Raw genomic sequence first — 20,870 nt, 5'->3', positions numbered from 1 at the left:
AGAGGCCTGCGCACCGCAATGAAGAGTGGCCCCCGCTTGCCACAACTAGAAAGCCCTCGCACAGAAACGAAGACCCAACACAGCCAAAAATAAATAAATAATAAAAATAAGTAAATAAAAAAACGTACTTAATTTGTGCCTTAAAAAAAAAAAACAAAAAAAAAAAACTGAATACTCCAACTCATTTTCTACAAAGGAAATAGACATTCCCTACTCTAACCCTTACTCAAATCTGAAAGGCTAATTTTGCAAACTTTACACTATTAAAAGATCACATAACCACTAAGGTTGTGAGCATGGTGGGCCATACAGGTAATTACAGTTATGCCTTTAACTAGTGGCCTCATTTCGGCAGGATTTAATGGGCTGATTTCAGATTCCATTATTGGAAAATATGAACTGTGAGCTATATTTGCCTCACTGAAGTTTTTTCTTTTTCTTATAAGCTCTAAAATTTGTATTTTTAAACACAATTATATTTTGGAATAAAGACTCACAGTTTGTTTCATCTAGCAATCTAATTACTAAGCTGTTTATCCTGTAACAAAGTTCTAATTATTGATATTTGACTCTAAGATTTATATATCTGAGATTTGCAGTTTTTGAAAAATAGCTCTCAAAAATATTTAGCAGTAATACGGAGACTTGAAGTGGTGAAAAAACATTTGAGGAAGTAATGAAACTTTCCTAAGGGGATTTCTCTGCCAGCTAGAAGGAAGCTTGGTAAGTGACAGCATGTTGCCTTCCTAGTTGGCCAATATCACTTTAAAAAACCCCTCCAGGTCACAAACATCCCATTTCTGTGCCTACTTGAAGTTAACTAACAACTAATATAAATCATTAGTCACATAGTAAACTGAAAGTGTTGACTTAAGTGCCAAGCAAATGTTCGATATATGATGCTTTTGGAGAACATATGTCCCCGCTTTCCCAAGCCCTATAGTACTCCTACTACCTCAGGAAGAGTGAGAGCATCTTGTTTGACATCTTGTCGAGTATGTGTCAGAATCAGAGCCAAAACCTCTACTGTCTTTCCGAGACCCATCTCATCTGCTAAGATCCCACCAAGCAACTGTGGCCCAGCATCTGGGTACTCACGGATGATGCTAAGGAAAAAACAAGAAAAACACATCATAGGAATGCAAATAAAAATTACACTGTTCCTAAAGAGAACTGGGAGAAATGCATAGAAGGCTAAGCTTTTAAAAATTATATTTTAGGTTGCAACAATTATAATCCCTAGATCACGAATATAAGAACTGTGATCAAAAACCTGCCTGAGCTGACAACTAAAGTCTGCAGAAACAGAATTGGTACTGTCATCATTTTTTTCTATAAATAAAAGGAAGCATGTCTGCCTTCTTTCTGTGACCTTTATGAATCTGTGAATAAAAAAATAAGAATGGCAATAACTACTGATTCACTAGTCATATTTAATGATTCCTAAAACTCTTTCATAATAGAAATGAACAAATTTAATGAACTGACCCATAACAAGATGACATTTTTACCTAAAATTATAATCTCTTTAAATATCAATAACTATGCATCTTAAGTCTATTATTCTGCATTTATCTACTGAAAAATTACATGTGCTATTAATTCTATGTCTATCTATAAAAATGTCTAATGAGACCTGGTCTTAGTATTCCTTCTTGAGGTACTGCTGAGGCTGAAGACTTACGCTACCAATCTCATACAGGTTTTTGTAATATTTATTTTTACTATCAAGTACATAAAGTTTTGCCTTACCAGCCTGTATATGGATTGTAGTAGAGTTTCAAACCCTCAGATGTAACAATTTCTCGCCATAGGAAGTGCAGGGCATTTTCTAAAGAAAAATATAATCATAAGAACAAGATTCTGTTTGTTTTCCTTTCTGCCAGATAATCACATTAAAAGAAAAGTAAGCTAACAGTCAGGACACCCTGGAAAGGCACATACACATGGGAAAAAGGCTAGGACTCCTCTCATTCTTTTCTTCAGATATTATTCTTTAGCTTCCTTTGCTTTGGGCACCAATATGTTCCATATAAACAAGTGATAAGACAGAAGAAGCATAGCAAATTACAGAGGATTAACAGGAAAAGAAAACTAATACATATAACCAAGTCTTACCCAATAAAGGAAAGTAGCTTATCTTTTATAAATCCTTCAAGAAGTTACCTGATGTCTTTAAATAACTCAACAGATATATGATACTGGACTAATACATTAACGTAAATCAGACCTAATCTTTTATATGGGTCTGAGTGGGAGGAAAGGCTTAACTGAGGAAATAATATCTAAAACTATAACACTGAAGTACTGAGTTTATTTCAGCCAGAATCTTCCACTAACCCTTCCCTTAATATTTTAAGTTGTTCAAACCAACTGCTAAGTAGGAAGTATGTCTCTACTCACCAGTGAAATGGTAAGTCATTTTCTGTTACTTTCTTTAGGGTTTAATAGATGAAGTAGGAATACAGACATATAGGTTTAATAAAATGAAAAAAATTAAAAGATAAAAAGCTTTAATTTATGGGAACCAAGGGCACAGAAAAACTACTAAATGACACATGGGATTTAATCAACAAAATCCAGCCTGTGGACAAAAAAAAATGAATCACTGACACATGCAGCATGGATGAACCTCAAAAACATTATGTTGAAAGAGGCCAACTCCCTCCACCCGAGTGTACACATTTTATCATTCCGTTTGTTTCAAAAACAGGCAAAACTAATTTACGGTGACAGTGGTTGCCTCCCGAAGGGATTGAAGTAGGAGAACTGACTGGCAATTATGGAAGTTGCTGGGGTGATGGAAATACTTTATGTCAGCCCTGTATGATAGAAATATTAAAAGAAACAGGTAAAATTAATTTTAATAGTTGTTTTCATTTAGCCCAATATAATCAAAATATTATTTCAATATGCAATCAATAAAAAAATTAGTAGTGAGATATTTCACATTCTTTTTTTGGTACTATTTGAAATCTAGTATATATTTTAAACCTGCTGCACATAATTTGGACAACCACGTTTCAAGTCTCAAGAGGCATGTGTGGCCAGTGGCTACTTTTGAAAAAGTCTGGTTCTATGTCTTAACTGAGTTGCTGGTTTCACAGATGCATAGATTCATCAAAACTTATCAAACTGTGCCCTTAAGGTCTGTGCATTTTACTGTATGTAAGTTACACCTTAATCAAATTCCTTAGTTGAAAAAAATTATTTCATTTTGGAGAAAAAATAATCCAGTCTGTGGTAAACTCTACAGAGCTAACCATTTCTTAAACAAATATAAGAAAAAAATACAAGAGAGAGGAGATAAAACCTATGGACTAAAAGCAACTTAAGAGACAGCAACTAATTCCAATATATGGATGTTATTTGGTTTCAGATTTGAACAAACTATAAGAGGCAGAAATAGAGAGAAAGGAGGGAAGGAAGGGAGAGAAATTTGGTGATATTAAGGAATTACTGGGTTTTAAAATGCATTGTACATATATTTATATCTGTTTAAAAGCTCCTTTATCTTTTAATGAAATAAACTGAAATATTAACAGAAGAAATGATACAATATGTGGGATTATTATTTCAAAATAATTCAAAATATTGGAGGAGGAGGAAGAAGAAGAAATAATACTGGCTATGAACTGATATTTCCAAAATAAAAAGTTAAAAAAAATAAAGTTTGTTGGATAAAAAAGTGGGAGAAATAAGAGCTATTCATCACTGATTAAAATAAATCTATATAGGAAGAATGAGAAATAGTTAACACTTTACTTCCTAGAGTCATGTAAAAATCTCATCTTGTGTCCATGCCTTTAAAGACAATGATAAAGAAGTGCACAAATGACTCCCATAAATCTACTACTTTTATGAAAACACTTACTAGATGGTGTTTCATTTTATTATTTATTTTGTGGAGTAAAGAAAATAAATGCAAACCTAGGAAAATTAGATTAGTCACACGTAAGTCTCCTACTTTGTAAATTTGCTTTCTGTCCCTAACATTCATGATTAAATTGTAAAGCCGTTTACATATATTAGGAAGATTCCATCTGATCAGGTTACAAAAGCAATTCCTGGTTGAAAAGGCATGTAAAAAATCTCTTGGTTTTTAAAAATTCCAATCAAGGCAGCCTTTACTTTGGCTGGAAAAATCAGTTTGAACTTTTATGGATGAGGGAACTCATAAATGAATTTCTCTAGATTTCAATTTTGAAGGATTTCTTAGAAAATAATTTTGTTCATAGTAACACCCATTCTATCCTATGTTTTCAATATGATTTGTTTACTGATCGATTTCCCCCTACCCTCTCTCTCATATAATCCCTCTGATCAATTTGCCTTTCTTTAAGCATCTTATACTTGCCACTAGCAGGGGTGCTTTTGAAATGCTCTTGTTGTAGCATCCAATTGACAGCCTCTCTTTGGTATGGTCTCAACACAGGAGTCAGTGCAGGATGCTGGACATCCACTTGGATGGACGGAGTTTCTTGCTGATGTGTTCGCTTCACAAAGTGATAGAGCTCATCGATGTCCTGTCCCTCTGGCTCACTCTCTGAATCTTCCTCATCCTCTTCCAACACATCTGTATATCCAAGAACAAATGTACTCAAAACAACCCCATCCACATTTATAACTATAAGCAATTCTTATTCCAAGAACATACCATGCATTCTTCCACCTCTGGGGCCTTGCTTAGTATGTTTTTTGACTGATCAAAAATTTACCCATCCATCCTTCAAGATAATTCAACTGATACTTTTTCCATGACATTTTCTTTTGCTTTCCCTGATCAGAATTAATATTCTCCTCTGTGTTCATGCAATACTCTTATACTTTGGATATAGTAACACATTGCAATCTGTCTGGTAATACAATCACTTGTGTGTATTCATCCCTTCCCCACTGAACTGTAATGCTCTTTGAGAGCAAAGGCTGTCTTGTTTTTATAGCTCCTCAGAGCAGCTAGCACGTGCTTGTGTGCTGTAGATGTTTAATAAACATCTGAGGAACTGAACGTGAATATCTTTTGCAGTTTGTAAAAGGATAATTTATTTCACTTTTACATCTTAACATAAAAAAAATCCATATGCAGACAATTTTTCTATGTCTAATAAGACAAGGATTCCCATTCTATTTCTTATGCCAAAAAGGATAGGTATTTGGTAGCAGCACCAGCAGCCAATTAGGAGATTAAGGGCTTAAACCATCAATACAAATTTGTAAGAATTTCAGACTCATTTGTTGGGCACAATTGCCCTGTGGAAGAAGATTCATGCCTACAACATGAAAAAAAAAATTCAAAGTCTTGAACAAATTTACAAACCCCATTAGCTAAAGCTAATGATTTATTACTGAAAGGTTTCAAATAGGCCTACACACATTTATAGAACAGGCCTCACTCATATGCCCTCAAATAAAAACTGTACCATAAAATACATAATTTACTTTTTTCAATAAAAATTATGTCATATTAAGATTTTCAAAAGTTTACAATTAATGTGTAGTTACATGCTTGGTTATTTCAGACTGTTAGTATAGGTGTATACTCTAGTATTAATAACTAAATTTGAAGTTTTCCTTTAAAATCCTTTAAGTTTTCCTTTGAAAAGTTCAAATTTTATTATTTTTAAAAGGCAGAATAATGGAATTCTTATCCTAACTTTAAAAATTCTAGGTGTACCTAAAATCATTCCTTCCAATTTTAAAACCAGTGATTTTCCTCCTTTTAAGTCTTTAACATGCAAAATGATTTACTATTATTAGTTATTATGAAGCTTTGCAAAGAATGTACTGCAGAAACAATTCAATAACCAAGCTCAGAAACTGATTTCCCAAATATTCCAGTACAAAAATGTTCTATAATCTGCACCTGAAATAAGGCTGACCCACCATGAGCAGGACTTGGAGAATCTGAGCCGTTTTTCCAGTAGTGTTGATGGGCTGCATCAAGCCATCCACACTCCCTTGGGAACCAACGGCAGACAACTCTGCAACTGCAGTCCTGACCAAGGATGCAACGTCTTGCCAAGAAACAGTAGCAAAGTTAACTGGTCTTTATGGGAAGCAGGCTCTTGAGATTATTTGTCAGACTGCAAAGGAGAGGTGGAATAAAGGCCAGCCAAGAATCTCTGGCCATGACAAAATAAAAAAGCACAGGAATAATGCAAAAATTCCAATCAGCTCAGATCCCTTTAAATTCTGCCTATTGACTCCATAAACATTTCTTGAGTAATTACTATAAGCTAAGCACATTATTAAGCAAATAAAGACAAAAATTATAGAAGTAGGGGCATTTCGGATAAGTATAATTTTCGTCATATAGCAATTTTATGAAGGTTTAATTTTTACTATGGTTTTAGTAGCTGTTTTTCTGGTTGTTATGTATAGGATTTGGGGGAAAACCCACAGTTCTTCAGTAGTAGCAATTTTAAAGTTTACTTTAAATATTACCTGGAATAATAAAATTGTATAACTTTTCCATCACTCTCTTCATGAGTTGATTGAACTTTTTCATTCTTGAGTTTGCATCACTCAGAAAATCTAGTTTTGCTAGGCCACCTTCCAAAAGATAAATTCCAACCTACATAGAATTAATCAACATAAAAATAGTTTTGATTGTACTATACCATTTTTGAGGATATAAGAAAAACATTTTTTAACATCATCATTTTTAAAGGTATTCACAGTATTTACCCCACAAACACTAAATATATACCTACCAAATCTCCCTTAGATGTTTTCACTTTCAATAACAAATTCATTCTACAAATGCAGTACCTACTATGTGTGATGCACCATTTAAGTAGCTAGAAAAAAAAAATATTTCCTTAACTGGAACTGAACCTGGGAGACTGTGATGAGAACACCAATTCTACCAACCAAGTCAATGATTTCCCAACTGGATGATCATCAGAATAATCAATGAAGCTGGTTAAAAATGCAGATTCCCCCAGAAGATTCTGATGCACATGACAGGATTCTTAAGCACGGTTAGGTTTGGGAATCCCTATTACTAGATCAAACACTAAAATGTATAGGAAAACAGACCTTGATTAAGGTTATGTAGCTTGAGTCTAGTGAAACAATGTAGTATGAAGTTTTGTAGTCAAAATACTTGAATTTTAATACTGGCATTGATATTTAAGAGCTAAATAAACAAACAAAATGATTGATTTATTCTGACCCAAATGGGGAGAAGCCTATATGAGATAGCCCACTTAGTACAATTCTAAAACTTCCTAATGGTAGATAATCAATAAACACAGTTTCCTTCATTTTCCTGTATTATCCTGAGCTTGATTCCCTAATCACTGAGATTCTCATATTTTTTCACTAAAGAACAAGAATCAACCAGCATTATACAGGAATAAGTGGCAAAGATTATTTTTCACTACTTATACTCTGCTTTGTACCTAGAGATGGCTTGCTATAGCAGCAAAAAGTGTTTAAATGTTTATAAAAATTGGGATTAGGGAAGACAGAACAGATCAAGATTTGGTGTGTGGGTGGGAGAAGTGGACAGAACACAGGCATACAATCCATGAATTCTTACATACTTGTCATCCCTGAGCCACAATTTTTGGCACTCACTATCAGCAAAGAGAGGGAATGCTTGGTTGTATAGTTAGACTGTACAGGGAAGAATTAATTACAATCTAATGCTTCTAAATTTTCTCCTTTCCTTCTGTCAATTCTGAAACTATAAATAGGGCTATCGATATAATTGCCTTTTAAAAAAAATTATTTATTTTAATTTATTTATTTTTGGCTGTGTTGGGTCTTCGTTTCTGTGTGAGGGCTTTCTCTAGTTGCGGCGAGCAGGGGCCACTCTTCATCGCGGTGCACGGGCCTCTCACTGTCGTGGCCTCTCTTGTTGTGGAGCACAGGCTCCAGACGTGCAGGCTCAGTAGTTGTGGTTCACGGGCCCAGTTGCCCCACGGCATGTGGGATCTTCCCAGACCAGGGCTCGAACCCGTGTCCCCTGCATTGGCAGGCAGATTCTCAACCACCGCGCCCCCAGGGAAGCCTGATATAATTGCTTTATAATGTGAGAAATGTGTAACACAGTTTTCAACTGAACAGAGGTGAATTTAACATTTTAGAATTTCTTTTCAAGTTTTAGCATGAAGGCATATAAACCTGCTTCATAGTTTACAAAGTACATTTACTTACATTACCTCACCTGATTCTCAACACAACTGTATGAGGTAAAAAGAATGAGTACTATTTACATTTCGTACAAAAAGAAGCTGAAATTAGGGCCTTTAAATGATTCACAAAAAGTTACTTGGCTAGTGAATAGCAGAGACTGAAATGAATGGTAAATTTATTCATTCATTTACTGAAAATCTGTTTAGTACATGGTATTTTACTGGGCTGTGAAGACAATAAACTTCATAGTCTAGTGAGGGGGAAAGATATAAAATGTAAGTACACTACAAGTGACCAAGGCAAAAATAAGCATATGTGTTAGATATTATGGGGGAAGAGCATGGAACACCATCCATGGAGCTTAAGAAAAGATCTCCTTAGGTGAAGTAAACTCTGAGCTGAACATCAAGCAATGACCAGGAGTTAGGAGGGACGTGGAAGGAACAACCCAGGCAGAGGGAAGTGTGAGAGCAAAAGCAGAGATGCAAAAAGACAGCAGGGTATCTGCAGGAAACAAATTAATTTGCACTTTCTGGGGCAAACTAAAAAGCAGAGTGATTAAGAGTTGAGGCTGGAGAAGGAGACAAAGGCCTATCAAAGGAGAGACTTATATGCCAGATTATCATTAATTCTAGAGGCAGTAAATAGACTAGAATTCCATTTGCATTCATATCATACCAGCCCAGAGACAAAGGAAATGAAGGAGTTGAAAAGGCAATATTAAAGGATTGCTGCAGGAAGAGAAAGAGATAATGAGGACCAAAACAAGTCACTGAGAGTAGAACTGGAAAGGGCGAACCAGGAAGATCCTGAAAAAAGAGCAGCCTGAAAATGATTAGCTATAATATACATTTTTTATAGTTATTGAATGTCCCAAATAAAGTGTACTTTGACACTTAATAATGAGAGGCTTATTGCTGGCTTTCCAGACCTTCCTTCTAAGTTAATTTCAAAATGGGCTGTCTGATGCAGAAGAACCTTAAAAGACACTACAGAAATTGCATACCTTGATAATGTGATTTCCTTCTGGTTTTTGGTAAAGTTTTATTCTTTTCTTCTTTTGCAGCCACCCCAAATCTTCTAACATTTCACCACTGAAGGATGATTCCACTTGAATACCTTTGTCACAAATACTGATTGGCTCGTTGAGTCCTCTTTCTTTTTTCTCTACATCTTCGCATTCTGAATGAACATAGATCACAAACTGATAGCTCGACTCTGAACTCATCAGGGTAAAACTCCTTTCAGAAAAATTTTCAATTAAACTCTGTTCAGGAAGAAGCTGAAGAGTTAATTCCCCTAGAAATGCTTTCCAAGAATTATCAAAGTGATAGGGAGAAATCACAATATTCAGCTTTAGAGACAAAGGGGAAAAAATGCCACCAGTCTCTTCTTCAACTGATTTTGAGACGCTCACCACTTCTGAACACCTCTTCTTATCTTTGTGAGCCACTTCTTCCTTTAGACTGTCATCTAGGATGATGCAGTGAGCAGAAGAGGAGTCCAAGCCTGGGCAGCACTGCTCGTCATCAGTTAAGGTGAGAGGTTCATTCCTTCTGTCCTCATGCATATTCCAACGAAGCTGCTGTTGCTTCTCTTCATCTACCCTCACTGGAGGAGCACGTTTCCGTCGGCTGCTCATTTTCAAGTTATCTTGGTAAATGTGAAGTCTAGAAGACAAACGCAACAGTAGGCATTCTAAGAGAGGATTTTAGTATTAAAATACTCCCAGATGAGAAATTCAGCATAGAAAAATAATCCCACACATAACATGAAATCTTCAGAGACACACATAAAGTAATGGATAATTTTTTTAATAAGTCAAATACGGCTTTGGAACACATTGACTATAATCTCATGTGTCATATAAATTCTAATGGTCTTATTGGTCTTCTACAGATAAATTTAATATAGATAATTTGTTGTTTAAAATAAAATAAATTCTAAAAATACATTTAAGGAACAGCATGAGAGTAAGGTAGATCTCTCAGATACCCTGGAAATGCTTATTTGAAAACTTTTAGTAACATTTGGATTCATATCATCACCACAGAATTTCAATTTTGTTTTATAATCCCAAAGAGTTAACAAAACTTCATTTGACTCTTACATAACTTAAAAATCCCTAAAAATATATCTTCTTTTTCAAAAGAGGAAGATGAAAACATAGAAATGTATTTCTTTTTGTGAATCAGCATATAAAAATAATAAGAGAGATAGCTGGGCAAGAAATAAGGTGGTGATGGCAACCAGGGGAAATAAGGCAGAGACAATAAAAGAAGAAAATTTAAAAATATAGGGAAAAAGAAAAGAAAGCTTTGTCATCTCAAAAGAGGAAACTGGGCTAAAAGCAGTCTATATAAGGTAGGCCCTAAACTACGTTTCCCAAAAGAATAGCCAATTCCTACACGTAGCATAAAACAACTCAGAGAAGTTAAATCACAAAGTCATAATGATGGTTGGTGCCTATTCCAATTTATTCCAACCATGGAGCTGGGGGGAAAAAAAAAGGATGTATAAACAAAATTTGTCTTCAAGTGCAGTTTAAGAAATATTCTCAGAAAAGGGAACCCTCTTGCACTGTTAGTGGGAATGTAAATTGATACAGCCGCTATGGAGAACAGTATGGAGGTTCCTTAAAATACTAAAAATAGAAGTACCATACAACCTAGCAATCCCACTACTGGGCATATACCCTGAGAAAACCATAATTCAAAAAAAGTCATGTACCACAATGTTCATTGCAGCTCTATTTACAATAGCCAGGACATGGAAGCAACCTAAGTGTTCATCAACAGATGAATGGATAAAGAAGATGTGGCACATATATACAACGGAATATTACTCAGCCATAAAAAGAAACAAAACTGTGTTATCTGTAGTGAGGTGGATGGACCTAGAATCTGTCATACAGAGTGAAGTTAAGTCAGAAAGAGAAAAACAAATACCGTATGGTAACACATATATATGGAATCAAAAAAAAAAAATGGTTCTGAAGAACCTAGGGGCAGGACAGGAATAAAGACGCAGACATAGAGAATGGACTTGAGGAAATGGGGAGGGGGAAGGATAAGCTGGGACGAAGTGAGAGTGTCATGGACATATATACACTACCAAATGTAAAATAGAAGCTAGTGGGAAGCAGCCGCATAGCACAGGGAGATCAGCTCGGTGCTTTGTGACCACCTCGAGGGGTGGGATAGGGAGGATGGGAGGGAGATGCAAGAGGGAGGACATATGGGGATATATGTATATGTATAGCTGATTCACTTTGTTATAAAGCAGAAACTAACACACCATTGTAAAGCAATTATACTCCAATAAAGATGTTAAAAATATATATATAACATATATAGAAAAACAAAAAAAAGAAATATTCTCAGTAATTCCATTTTTAAATAAAATCCAGTCAGGTATTCGCTGAGTCCCCAGTAAGTATTCAACACCGTGCTGTATTTGAGGAGAGGATATAAAAGAAGTATAGATCAAACCATGGTCTTTAATTCAGTACAGATGACAAACTGAGCACACAGAGCAGTCTATATCCCTCTACCTCCACTAACTCCCCATCCTTAATTACTCTGCTCCAAATCTAGCCCTGTTTAAGATAATACAAAACAAGGGGAAATCTCAGCTGACCAGAAACTTTGAGGTATTCCTAAAGAATGATACAGAGGGAATCAGACTGGAAAGCTGAGGGACAGCGTGAATGTATTAGCACAAAAGATGGGAGCATCATCAAGAGGGCTGCCATGCTCAGTGGTGGGGGATCTGGTAGTGGAACCCAAAGCGAGTCCAGGGCTACAGCACAGATAATAGTAGAACAATAAAGTGGGAACCCACAGGCCCTTACCTGCCCTATTTCTCCCAAAGGCAAGGTAGCTGTGATGGGGTTATCTGTTTTCTGGTGAGAGTGGTGCCTAAACCGGAAAGATGTCCTTTGCCACTGACTAAAGAAAAAAGGATGGCAATGGACTCTGCCTATATGGAGGTCTCACCAACCTCCCATCCTCACTGAATACAACAGAAAACAAGTCTTACATCTGCTTCTGAGCCTCCCCTTAAGCAAACTGTACAAGCAGAGACAATGAAAGGTAAAGTGGGGAATCTGAACCTCAAAGATGAGTTCACAATCAACAAACATGAAGGGATCTCCAACAGGAGAATAAATGAACAAAGAAACTTTCACCCAAACAGATGGAGCAATCTGAATAAGAACTTTATAAAACAGTCAACATCATTACATCCTCAGGGAGATAACATATTGTTTTCATGAAACAGAATCAGGAAGTCATAACACAAAAAGGTGGCTATTAAAAAAACTGACTGGCAATTTTAGGAAAGCAGATTATATTACTGGATATTTTCGATCCACAGTTGGCTGAATCTGTGGATGCAGAATCTGCAGACATGGAGGGCTGACTGTATCTTTAAAGAAATGAAGGTGAAAAAAATGACAAAAGCCAAGAGAATTCACTTGCAGACCCACATTTACAAGAAATGTCAAAGGAAGTCCTCACGAAGGAAAATGATATTAGATGGAAATTTGGACCTACACAATGGAATAAAAAGCATTGTGAATGAAAAATATGTGCATAAATATGTCTTTTTCTCTTGTTTTTACATTCTTTAAAAGATAACTTTAAAAATTTATTATGAAAATTGTCAAGTCTACATAAAAAGAGAGAAAATAGCTTAGCAGTATAATCATAGAGATATACATACTATGTACTATGTTTATGGACTGGAAGACTCAGGATGCTGAAATGTCAATTCCTCGATATTGATCTACAGAGTCAAAGTAATCTCATTCGAAATCCCAACAGGCCTTTTTTTTTTTTTTTTTTTTGTAGAAACTGACAAGCTGATTCCCTAGAACTAGAAGAGTCAAAATAATTTTGAAAAAGAAGAGTAAAGTTGAAAGATTTAACAATGACTCCAGGACTTACACTGACAGTAATCAAAACAGTGTGGTAATGATATAAAGATAGACATATAGACCAATGGAACAAAATAAAGTGTCCTGTAATAGACCCACATAGCATGGTCAATTGATTTTTGAAAGAAATTCAAAGGCAATTAATGGGGAAAGAATATCCCTTTTAATAGATACCTCTATGCAAAAAAAAAAGAGAACCTTGATTTTTACCTCCCCACACACATAAAAGCTAACTTGAAATGGATCATAAACTGAAATATAAAAGCTAAAACTGTAAGGCTTCCGGAAGAAAACTGAAGAGAAAATCTAAGTGACAGTGGATTAGGCCAAAAAAAAAAAAAAAAAAAAATTTAAATAGGACACAAGAAGCAGAGACTATAAGAAAATGATAAATTAGGCTTTAATGAAATTAAATACTTTGGCTCTTCAAAAGATATTGTTATGAAAATGACAGGGGAAGCTGCGGATGGGAAACAATATTAGTAAAACAAATACCTGCGGAAAGATTTCTATGTGGAATATATAAACAACTCTTGAAAATCAAGAGTAAGAAAAACAACCTTATTAAAAAAATGGACACAAATTTTGAACAGTCGTTTCACCAAAGAGGATCTATACGTTGCAAATACTGTAAGCACATGAAAATATCTTCACCATCATCAGTCATTAAGGCATTTCAAAGTCAACCCATAAACCACAATGAGAAACTACATATCTAGTAGAATGATTATAATTTAAAAGACTGAGGATGTAGAAGAACTAGAACTGAACTCTCCAGCATTCCAACAGGAAAAGTCTGTCAATTTCTTACAAAATTGAATATACATTTTCTGTGCAGCCTATTAATCCCACTCATAGGCATTTACCTAAGAGAAATAAAAACACAGAATCATAAAAAAGACTTAAACTTGAATTTTTAAATAGCAGTTTTATTAATAAAAGCCTACAACTGGAAACAACCCAAATGTCCATCACCTGATGAATGGATAAACAAATGGAATACTACTCATGATAAACTATTGATACATATAACAACATGGATGAATTTTTAACACATTATACTAAGTGAAGGAAGCCAGAAGTGAAAGACTACACAGTGTATGATTCCATTTATATGAAATTCTAGAAAAAGTAAAAATCTAGTGACAGAAAGCAGATTAGTGGTTACCAGGGGCCAGGAAGTGGTAAGAGGTGACTGACAGCAAAGAAGCAGAAGGGAAACCTTTGGGGTGACAGAAATGTTCTACTGGTGATCACATGATTGTACACATTTGTCAAAATTCATCAAATTGTATATGTAAAATTGTTGAATTTTATTGCATGTAATTTACCTTAATAAAACTAATTTAAAAAGCAGGACTTCCCTGGTGGTGCAGTGGTTTAGAATCCGCCCGCCAATGCAGGGGACACGGGTTCGATTCCTGGCCCGGGAAGATCCCACATGCCGCGGAGCAACTAAGCCCGTGTGTCACAACTACTGAGCCTCCGCTCTAGAGCCCGCGAGCCACAACTACTGAAGCCCGCGTGTCTAGAGCCCGTGCTCCACAACAAGAGAAGCCACCACAATGAGAAGCCCGCGCACGGCAACGAAGAGTAGCCCCCGTTCGCCGCAACTAGAGAAAGCCCACGCGCTGCAAGGAAGACCCAACACGGCCAAAAATAAATAAATAAATAAATAAATAAATAAATAAATAAATAAATAAACTAATTTAAAAAGCAAAGACAAAAAGTAGGTGCAGAAGTGATTTAAAAACTGTAAGAGAATATTAAGAATAGCTTTATTCTAATAAACTTGAAAAATCTAGATAAAATGTGTAATTTACTAACAAAATGTAATGAATAAAACTGGTCCAATAAACAGAAGATCTGAATAGAACAATAACGATAAAAGAAACAAATAATATTACTTATCTACCTAAGATCTACCTCATTTCCTTGTTGACAGAACCTTTTTCTTATTTAGGAACACGTTGGCCTTGTGACTTAAAAGAAGAGTGGTTTCCTCCATAGTCTCAAGGAAGTTGTTTGTGCAGTCCAATAAGGATGCCACTAGCTTCCTGTGGCTATTTAACTTTAAGCTAAAAAAAGATTTGAACTCAGCTCTTCATTCTCACTAACCACACTTCAAGAGCTCAAAAGCCATATGTGACTAGTGGCTACTGTACTGGACAGTGTAAATATATAGAACATTCTCATAATTGCAAAATGTCTATCAAACATTGCTGGTCTAAGTCAATCATGAGAATTCCACTCCCTCAACCAGTGCTTGGTTTATGAATATGCAGGTGGTGATCTATCTCTGACTATAGTTAACTACTTCTCAAGCATCTTATCGCCTCTATTATCTTGGATAAGAGATCAGAATCATATAGGGAGCTTTTAATAACCTAAGTGCTTATCTGTGTCCGGTTCTCCTCAGAGCACAGGCTGGAATACTGGAATTGGGTCACTCTGCTGAAGTTAGGTTATTCCAGTTTATCAGTTAGCTACTGTCATAAATATGCTGTATAACGCGCCATCCAAAGCTCTGCCTTGAGACAGCAGTCATTTATTCTCACAGATGTGCAGGTTAGCTGAGGGCTGGCTGAGCTAGGCTAGGTTTCAGGAGAAGCGGACCGGCTCTGCTTAATGTAGTCCTCATCCTTCTCCTGGGACCAGAAAAAAAAACCCAGGAATGTTCTTATGGCAGTGACTGAGGTGTAAGAGTACCAATCCAACCAAACAGGTATTTTTCTGTATTTGGTCAGGGTGAAACCACTAAGGTTCCACAGGCCAAAGCAAGTCACATGGATGGACTCAAAGTCAAGAGGTGGGGACATATATTACACTTCTTTATGGGTGGAACCGCTCATGGCAAAGAGCGTGGATATGAGGTAGGGGATGGGGAGGGAACTGGGCCAGTTACACAATCTATCACACCCATCACAGTAATATTAGTAACATGGTAATTATGGAATCATTAACTCTAAAAGCCCCCAAAGCAACTGGCTAAAGTGTCTCACATCTGCAAAGCAATCTGGTTTACAGGAGAGAATGTGGGCTTTGAAGTCCTATCAATAGATTCTAATTCTAGCCTTGGCACGTACAAATTATCTAGCCTCTGTGTATGTACAAGAGCACAGCAACAGAAATTTAGCATATATTCAGTAAGTGGTAGTTGCTATTATCATCACCCTGAGAACACTATAAACTATATTTTATAATAACCAAACTTTAAAGTGGCAGGATGGGGGACTATAGATCAGCGTGTTTCAAATTTGACTTACATTAGAATCACCTGGAGGAAATTTTAAAAATCCTGATGCCTGGTACTACCCCAGCCAATTAAATTATAATCTCTGGGGCAGGGCCCAGGCACTACCTCCATTATTTTTTAGGCTCCCTAGGTGATTCCAGCATGCAGCCAGGTTTGAGAAACCTCGTTATTGTTAGCCAGCTGCCTACTAAAATCCACTTCTTTCTTTCCAAAGTGTAGTATAGATGGGAAATGTCTGCTCAACTGGTGCTGCATCTCTAGTAATCCATGACCATTTTGAGCGAATCAATTGCGAAGAGAGGTTAACATGTGCCCTTTCTCTTACAACAGTCTTGTAATAGAGATATTATTGAATCAGAACACATTCCTTCAACTCTCTGTTCTTTTCTCTGATAAGGCTCATCCAGTATCTTTTAAGTGATATATACCACTATAATTTGCACATTCTTTCAGATGTTTGCTTCCAATCTGATTCTTCTAATATTATAGAAGTATTTGTCAATTACAATGATAAGTTGAAGAAAAATAAAGACCAGGATTTCTAGCAAGGCTCTCGTTTTGTTCAGTTCTCTACTGAGCAAACATTCATGATCTGCCTTCCCTCCACCCCACCATCCTGTTTTGGTTGACTCTTTTTCTAGCAGATCCTTATCTAGGGATAACTCTTGAACCAAAGAAGATAATATTTGATCAAAGCTACTTATAACCATAATGTTAACTGGTAGCTAATAAGTCAAGTACTGGTAAAATTCCATATATCTCCAATAATTTTCCAATTCTAAATCTTTCTCCTTGTTTTCTTCATACCAGATGAATCTCATCTTTGATGATTCTGCTTCTTCTTCCTCCCCCTAAAATATCAGTGTTTGGGTATAACATGATTATATGCAGCTTTCTATATGGACCACATTTTTACTGTCCCTCACTTAGATGTAAAAAGCCTTTTGCTTGAAATGCCCTTTCATGCTTTTCTGCCTATCGCTGTCCTAATCTCCCCACCCATGACCAGGTATGCTGAGTTAAGGGCCTCTCTTCCTTGATCCCAACTGCCACAGTGTTCTTAACTGTTTGACTTTGAACTGCTTGAAAGCTGGGCAGGAATAGTATCCTATTCAGCATTGTACTCCCAATGCCAGGTCAGTGTCAGGATGGAAATTATATACAACGTAGTGTGAACCAAAGATCTCTAATTCCCTGAATACCCTCTCTCTTTTTAAGGACCTAGTATAGTACTTTACTCATATTTCTTTTTGGAAAAATCTCTCTTAACCATATTCTAAAAGACTATAGGTAGTGTGAAACTACTCCTTACTATTTCTGGCCCAGAATGAGACAGAGAAAACTGACTGACCTGTATCTTTAACAGAAAACAAAGATAGGTTGCTAGAAGAGTAAACATAAAATGTTAAGTTACTAAGACAATACAACAAATGGATATCAATTAAACTTATTCAGGTTCTTTCCTCTCCAAATTATTAGCTCTTCATTAAAAGACACATACCAATCCTGAATTACCACAAATCCATGGCAGGCCTGGGTTTAGGCTATTAGGGGGAACAAAAAGTATATACATTTGAGATATTGCTGTCCAAGGTTAGCTTTATGCAAGTGAAGCCCAATCACTACTGATAACTGAAAAGTTCTCAGTGACCTAGCATTACCACAATCTTCTTCTGCAGTGATAATCCCAGTAGGCTGAGAGTATTTTCATCTACTGAACTCTAGAACATATGTTAGTCACAGATACTTAGAAAATGCCCTCATAAGATTTTTCACCAGCAGATTGTTTCCCCCAAATCTTTCTAGCCTGAACTCTTAATAAAAGATTTGTTTTAATAATCCTGTAAGTACAGTTCTTTAGGCTGGACAAGAAGAGGATATATATACATATATATAGCATCCTTCAAAACTAAACTATTTTATTCTCAACTGCCAGCTTATTGGCTAAGTGGACCTTGTAAACTCCAGGAAGTGCCAGCTTTTGCAGTACAGGAACACGTATCCCACAACTGTTCACTACCACACTGCTTCCAGCATGATTACTGATCATAAATCAACTAGTCTTTTTGGTGACAGTACAGATACTATGGATCATTTCAATTCATGGGAGTTTCATCATTCTTGCTATCACCCAACCGAATAGTAAAAAATAGCTTTAATGACTTTAAAATTATTATTTTTTTGTTCCGTTAAAGCCACAAGTTAATTTAAACACAAGTAGCAAAACACCAAACATCTAGGATTTTTACCTCATGGCTAATGTCAAGTCACTTAGAAAAAAGACACAAGCTTAATGGCCATTATTTAATAATACTGTTTATCTGACAGTTACCGTCAATCATCAGAAAACACATCTTGGTTCTGGAAACTAGCAACTACCACGGAGTCAAAGTGTACAACGTGCACTGGTGGTTTTGAATGCGAATATAATTAATATGACTCCAGAGGCAACTGAGAACTTTCAGACTAACTTGGCCTCGGCCTCCCCTTTACTACATTACAACTCCGCCCACCAAGAAGCTAGGCAGCTGCCCAGTTCCAAGTCTCCAGGGGCATATCTGCGGCGAATAGTGATACCCACTCAGTTTTCTTCCGAAAGACTCAAAAGCGGTTCGAGGAGTCTGAGGAGGGCTGTCAGCGCCGATCGCTCCCAGCAGGCCGGGCAAACAAGCTGCCGCGAGCCGGAGGAGCGCGATCACAGCCCCCGGGGCGCTCGAACAAGACATTGCAGGCCCCAGCCCCCGGGGAGAAGCACAGTCTCCTTTCCCACGGCCCCACCTCGTCCCGGGGGAGCCGCGGCGGTCCACGGGCCCACACGTCTGAGATGGGGAAGGGTCGGGGGGACTCGCGCTGCGGCTCCCTCTCAGCCTTTTAGTTTCCCGGACTCCAGAACAACAGAGTCCTCCCTCCCTGGGACCTCCGTCTCTGTGCAGAGACGCCTTCCGTCCCCGACCTCTGACCCCTGACCCTCCATCACCCAAGCGCCTACCTAGACTCGTTCTCCAAGCCCCTAGAGCTTCTCTGCACCAAGGCCCGGGGCCCTCTAATGCCCCCGCAGGTCCCGGGCACGCATTCGCCACCCAGCGAACATCCGCCTGAGGTGGGCACGCGCGATTTAGGCTGGCGTGTGTTGCGGTTCCTGGGGGGGGCCCAGAAACCACAGCTCCTAGGTGCCGGGCGCGCGCTGGAGCGTGGGGTCAAGGTGAACGCGCACGTAGGAGCGCCCCGCCCCCTTTGTCCGGCAGTGGCTTCATGAGTGTCTTCTGCGCAAGTCCACACGGTTAGAGACTCTCGAAAGACACGGTTGAAGTCTCGCGATAGCTCGACACCAAGACATTGGAGAATACAGGATTGGCTGGAACCTCTAAGGAGGAGGCGGGGCTCTAAGCGGATTTAGAAGTGAGCGGGGTTCCCGGCTGAAGGGGCGAGGCTCCCTGCGGAAGGGAATGGGACCAGCTTGAAGCGAGTGATAGATGTAAGAGTTGTGGCTTTAATAAAAAGAAGAGAATTCTGCAAATGCACCTTTTAAATTGTTTCCAGAAAGCAGCCACTAATTAGTTACGGATGAAGCTTATCTCCCTCAGAAAAGTGATTTTAAAAGACTTTCCAGGGAGATGTGAGTAAATATTTTAAGATGAGGAAAAAACTACACGTATTGTGCTGAAGCTGGCCTTCCAATATCTTAGTCTTTTTCCTTCTCTTCACTGAGTGGTAGCCGCTTTTCTTGGAGGTGGGCTTATGCCTAGATAACTGGCATAACTGAGAGGCTTCGGGGCCAAGAGCCTGAAAAATAACCCTCAGGAACATGGGGCACTCAATGATTGAGTACCTAATAAGGACTCAGCATTATGCTGTGGAGTGGCGTCTTGGCCTGTGTGATCACAGAAGGACAAAAGTAAGTTCTTGCCTATGGGAGCATCCGTTAGCTGCGGAGATAGTCCAGAGTGGTCCATATTCTTTAGACCTCTAAAATAGCCTAAGAGAAGCCATTTGAATAAACGAAACCACGTAGAATTCAGTGGAAATCAGTGACCTTATCCAAGTCTTCATAAGGCAAGTTGAAAAAGAAGTGCTAGTGCTGGAGCAGTAGGCAAGCAGAGTCCCTCTTCGTTGGAGAACTGATCCTTTTACTAAGTATTGATACAAGACATAATGGAGCCTTTCTTTTGGAAGTGTAATTTGAAACTCCGTATTTAAACGTTTATTGTGCTGTAAAAGGTTATCTTTGATAGTTTTATGTCACATTTCACCATTGGAGCAGAAAATTAAGCTCATAATTTGACGGAGTTCAGCTGGTACCAGGCAGAAATATTTAAAAATAAGCACAGCATCATTTCATCTTTGTTCAGCTTGATCAGGGTAATTAATCTCTACAGACGTTATTGTTATCTTGTACAAAATATTAAATTATAGATCCAGTTGTGTGTCTGGAGATGTAATCTCACCTACAGAGATGGAGTTCTATACAGTATCCTGTGCTTACAATTAAAGAAAATTCTTCCTCTTGAATTTTCCAATGGTGTGTTCAAT

The 20,870-nt window shown here is 37.5% G+C and overlaps 1 protein-coding gene across 5 annotated transcripts in view; it reads right to left on the bottom strand.

Annotated features, from left to right (window-relative positions):
• Positions 1-19,527, bottom strand: part of SHPRH (SNF2 histone linker PHD RING helicase) — an 89,963-nt gene extending 70,436 nt beyond the window's left edge. For 2 of the 5 annotated variants that reach the window (XM_036871705.1, XM_036871703.1), the window contains exons 1-6: positions 19,330-19,527; positions 9,152-9,815; positions 6,445-6,574; positions 4,358-4,576; positions 1,753-1,831; positions 956-1,106 (exon numbers count right to left, since the gene is read on the bottom strand). In XM_036871705.1, coding sequence (XP_036727600.1) covers positions 956-1,106; positions 1,753-1,831; positions 4,358-4,576; positions 6,445-6,574; positions 9,152-9,787 — 1,215 coding nt within the window. In that variant the 5' untranslated portion in view covers positions 9,788-9,815; positions 19,330-19,527. Of the gene's footprint in view, positions 1-955; positions 1,107-1,752; positions 1,832-4,357; positions 4,577-5,883; positions 5,914-6,444; positions 6,575-9,151; positions 9,816-18,921; positions 19,122-19,329 lie in introns of those variants that run through there. The other 3 variants (XM_036871704.1, XM_036871706.1, XM_036871707.1) reach the window with 3 other exon arrangements.
• Between the last annotated feature and the right edge of the window lie 1,343 nt (positions 19,528-20,870).

Source organism: Balaenoptera musculus, chromosome 12, assembly GCF_009873245.2.
Source record: "Balaenoptera musculus isolate JJ_BM4_2016_0621 chromosome 12, mBalMus1.pri.v3, whole genome shotgun sequence".
NCBI classification, from domain to species: Eukaryota; Metazoa; Chordata; class Mammalia; order Artiodactyla; family Balaenopteridae; genus Balaenoptera; species Balaenoptera musculus.
The sequence above is the reverse complement of the archived record's forward strand: the minus strand, read 5'-3'. Positions and strand labels throughout refer to the sequence as shown.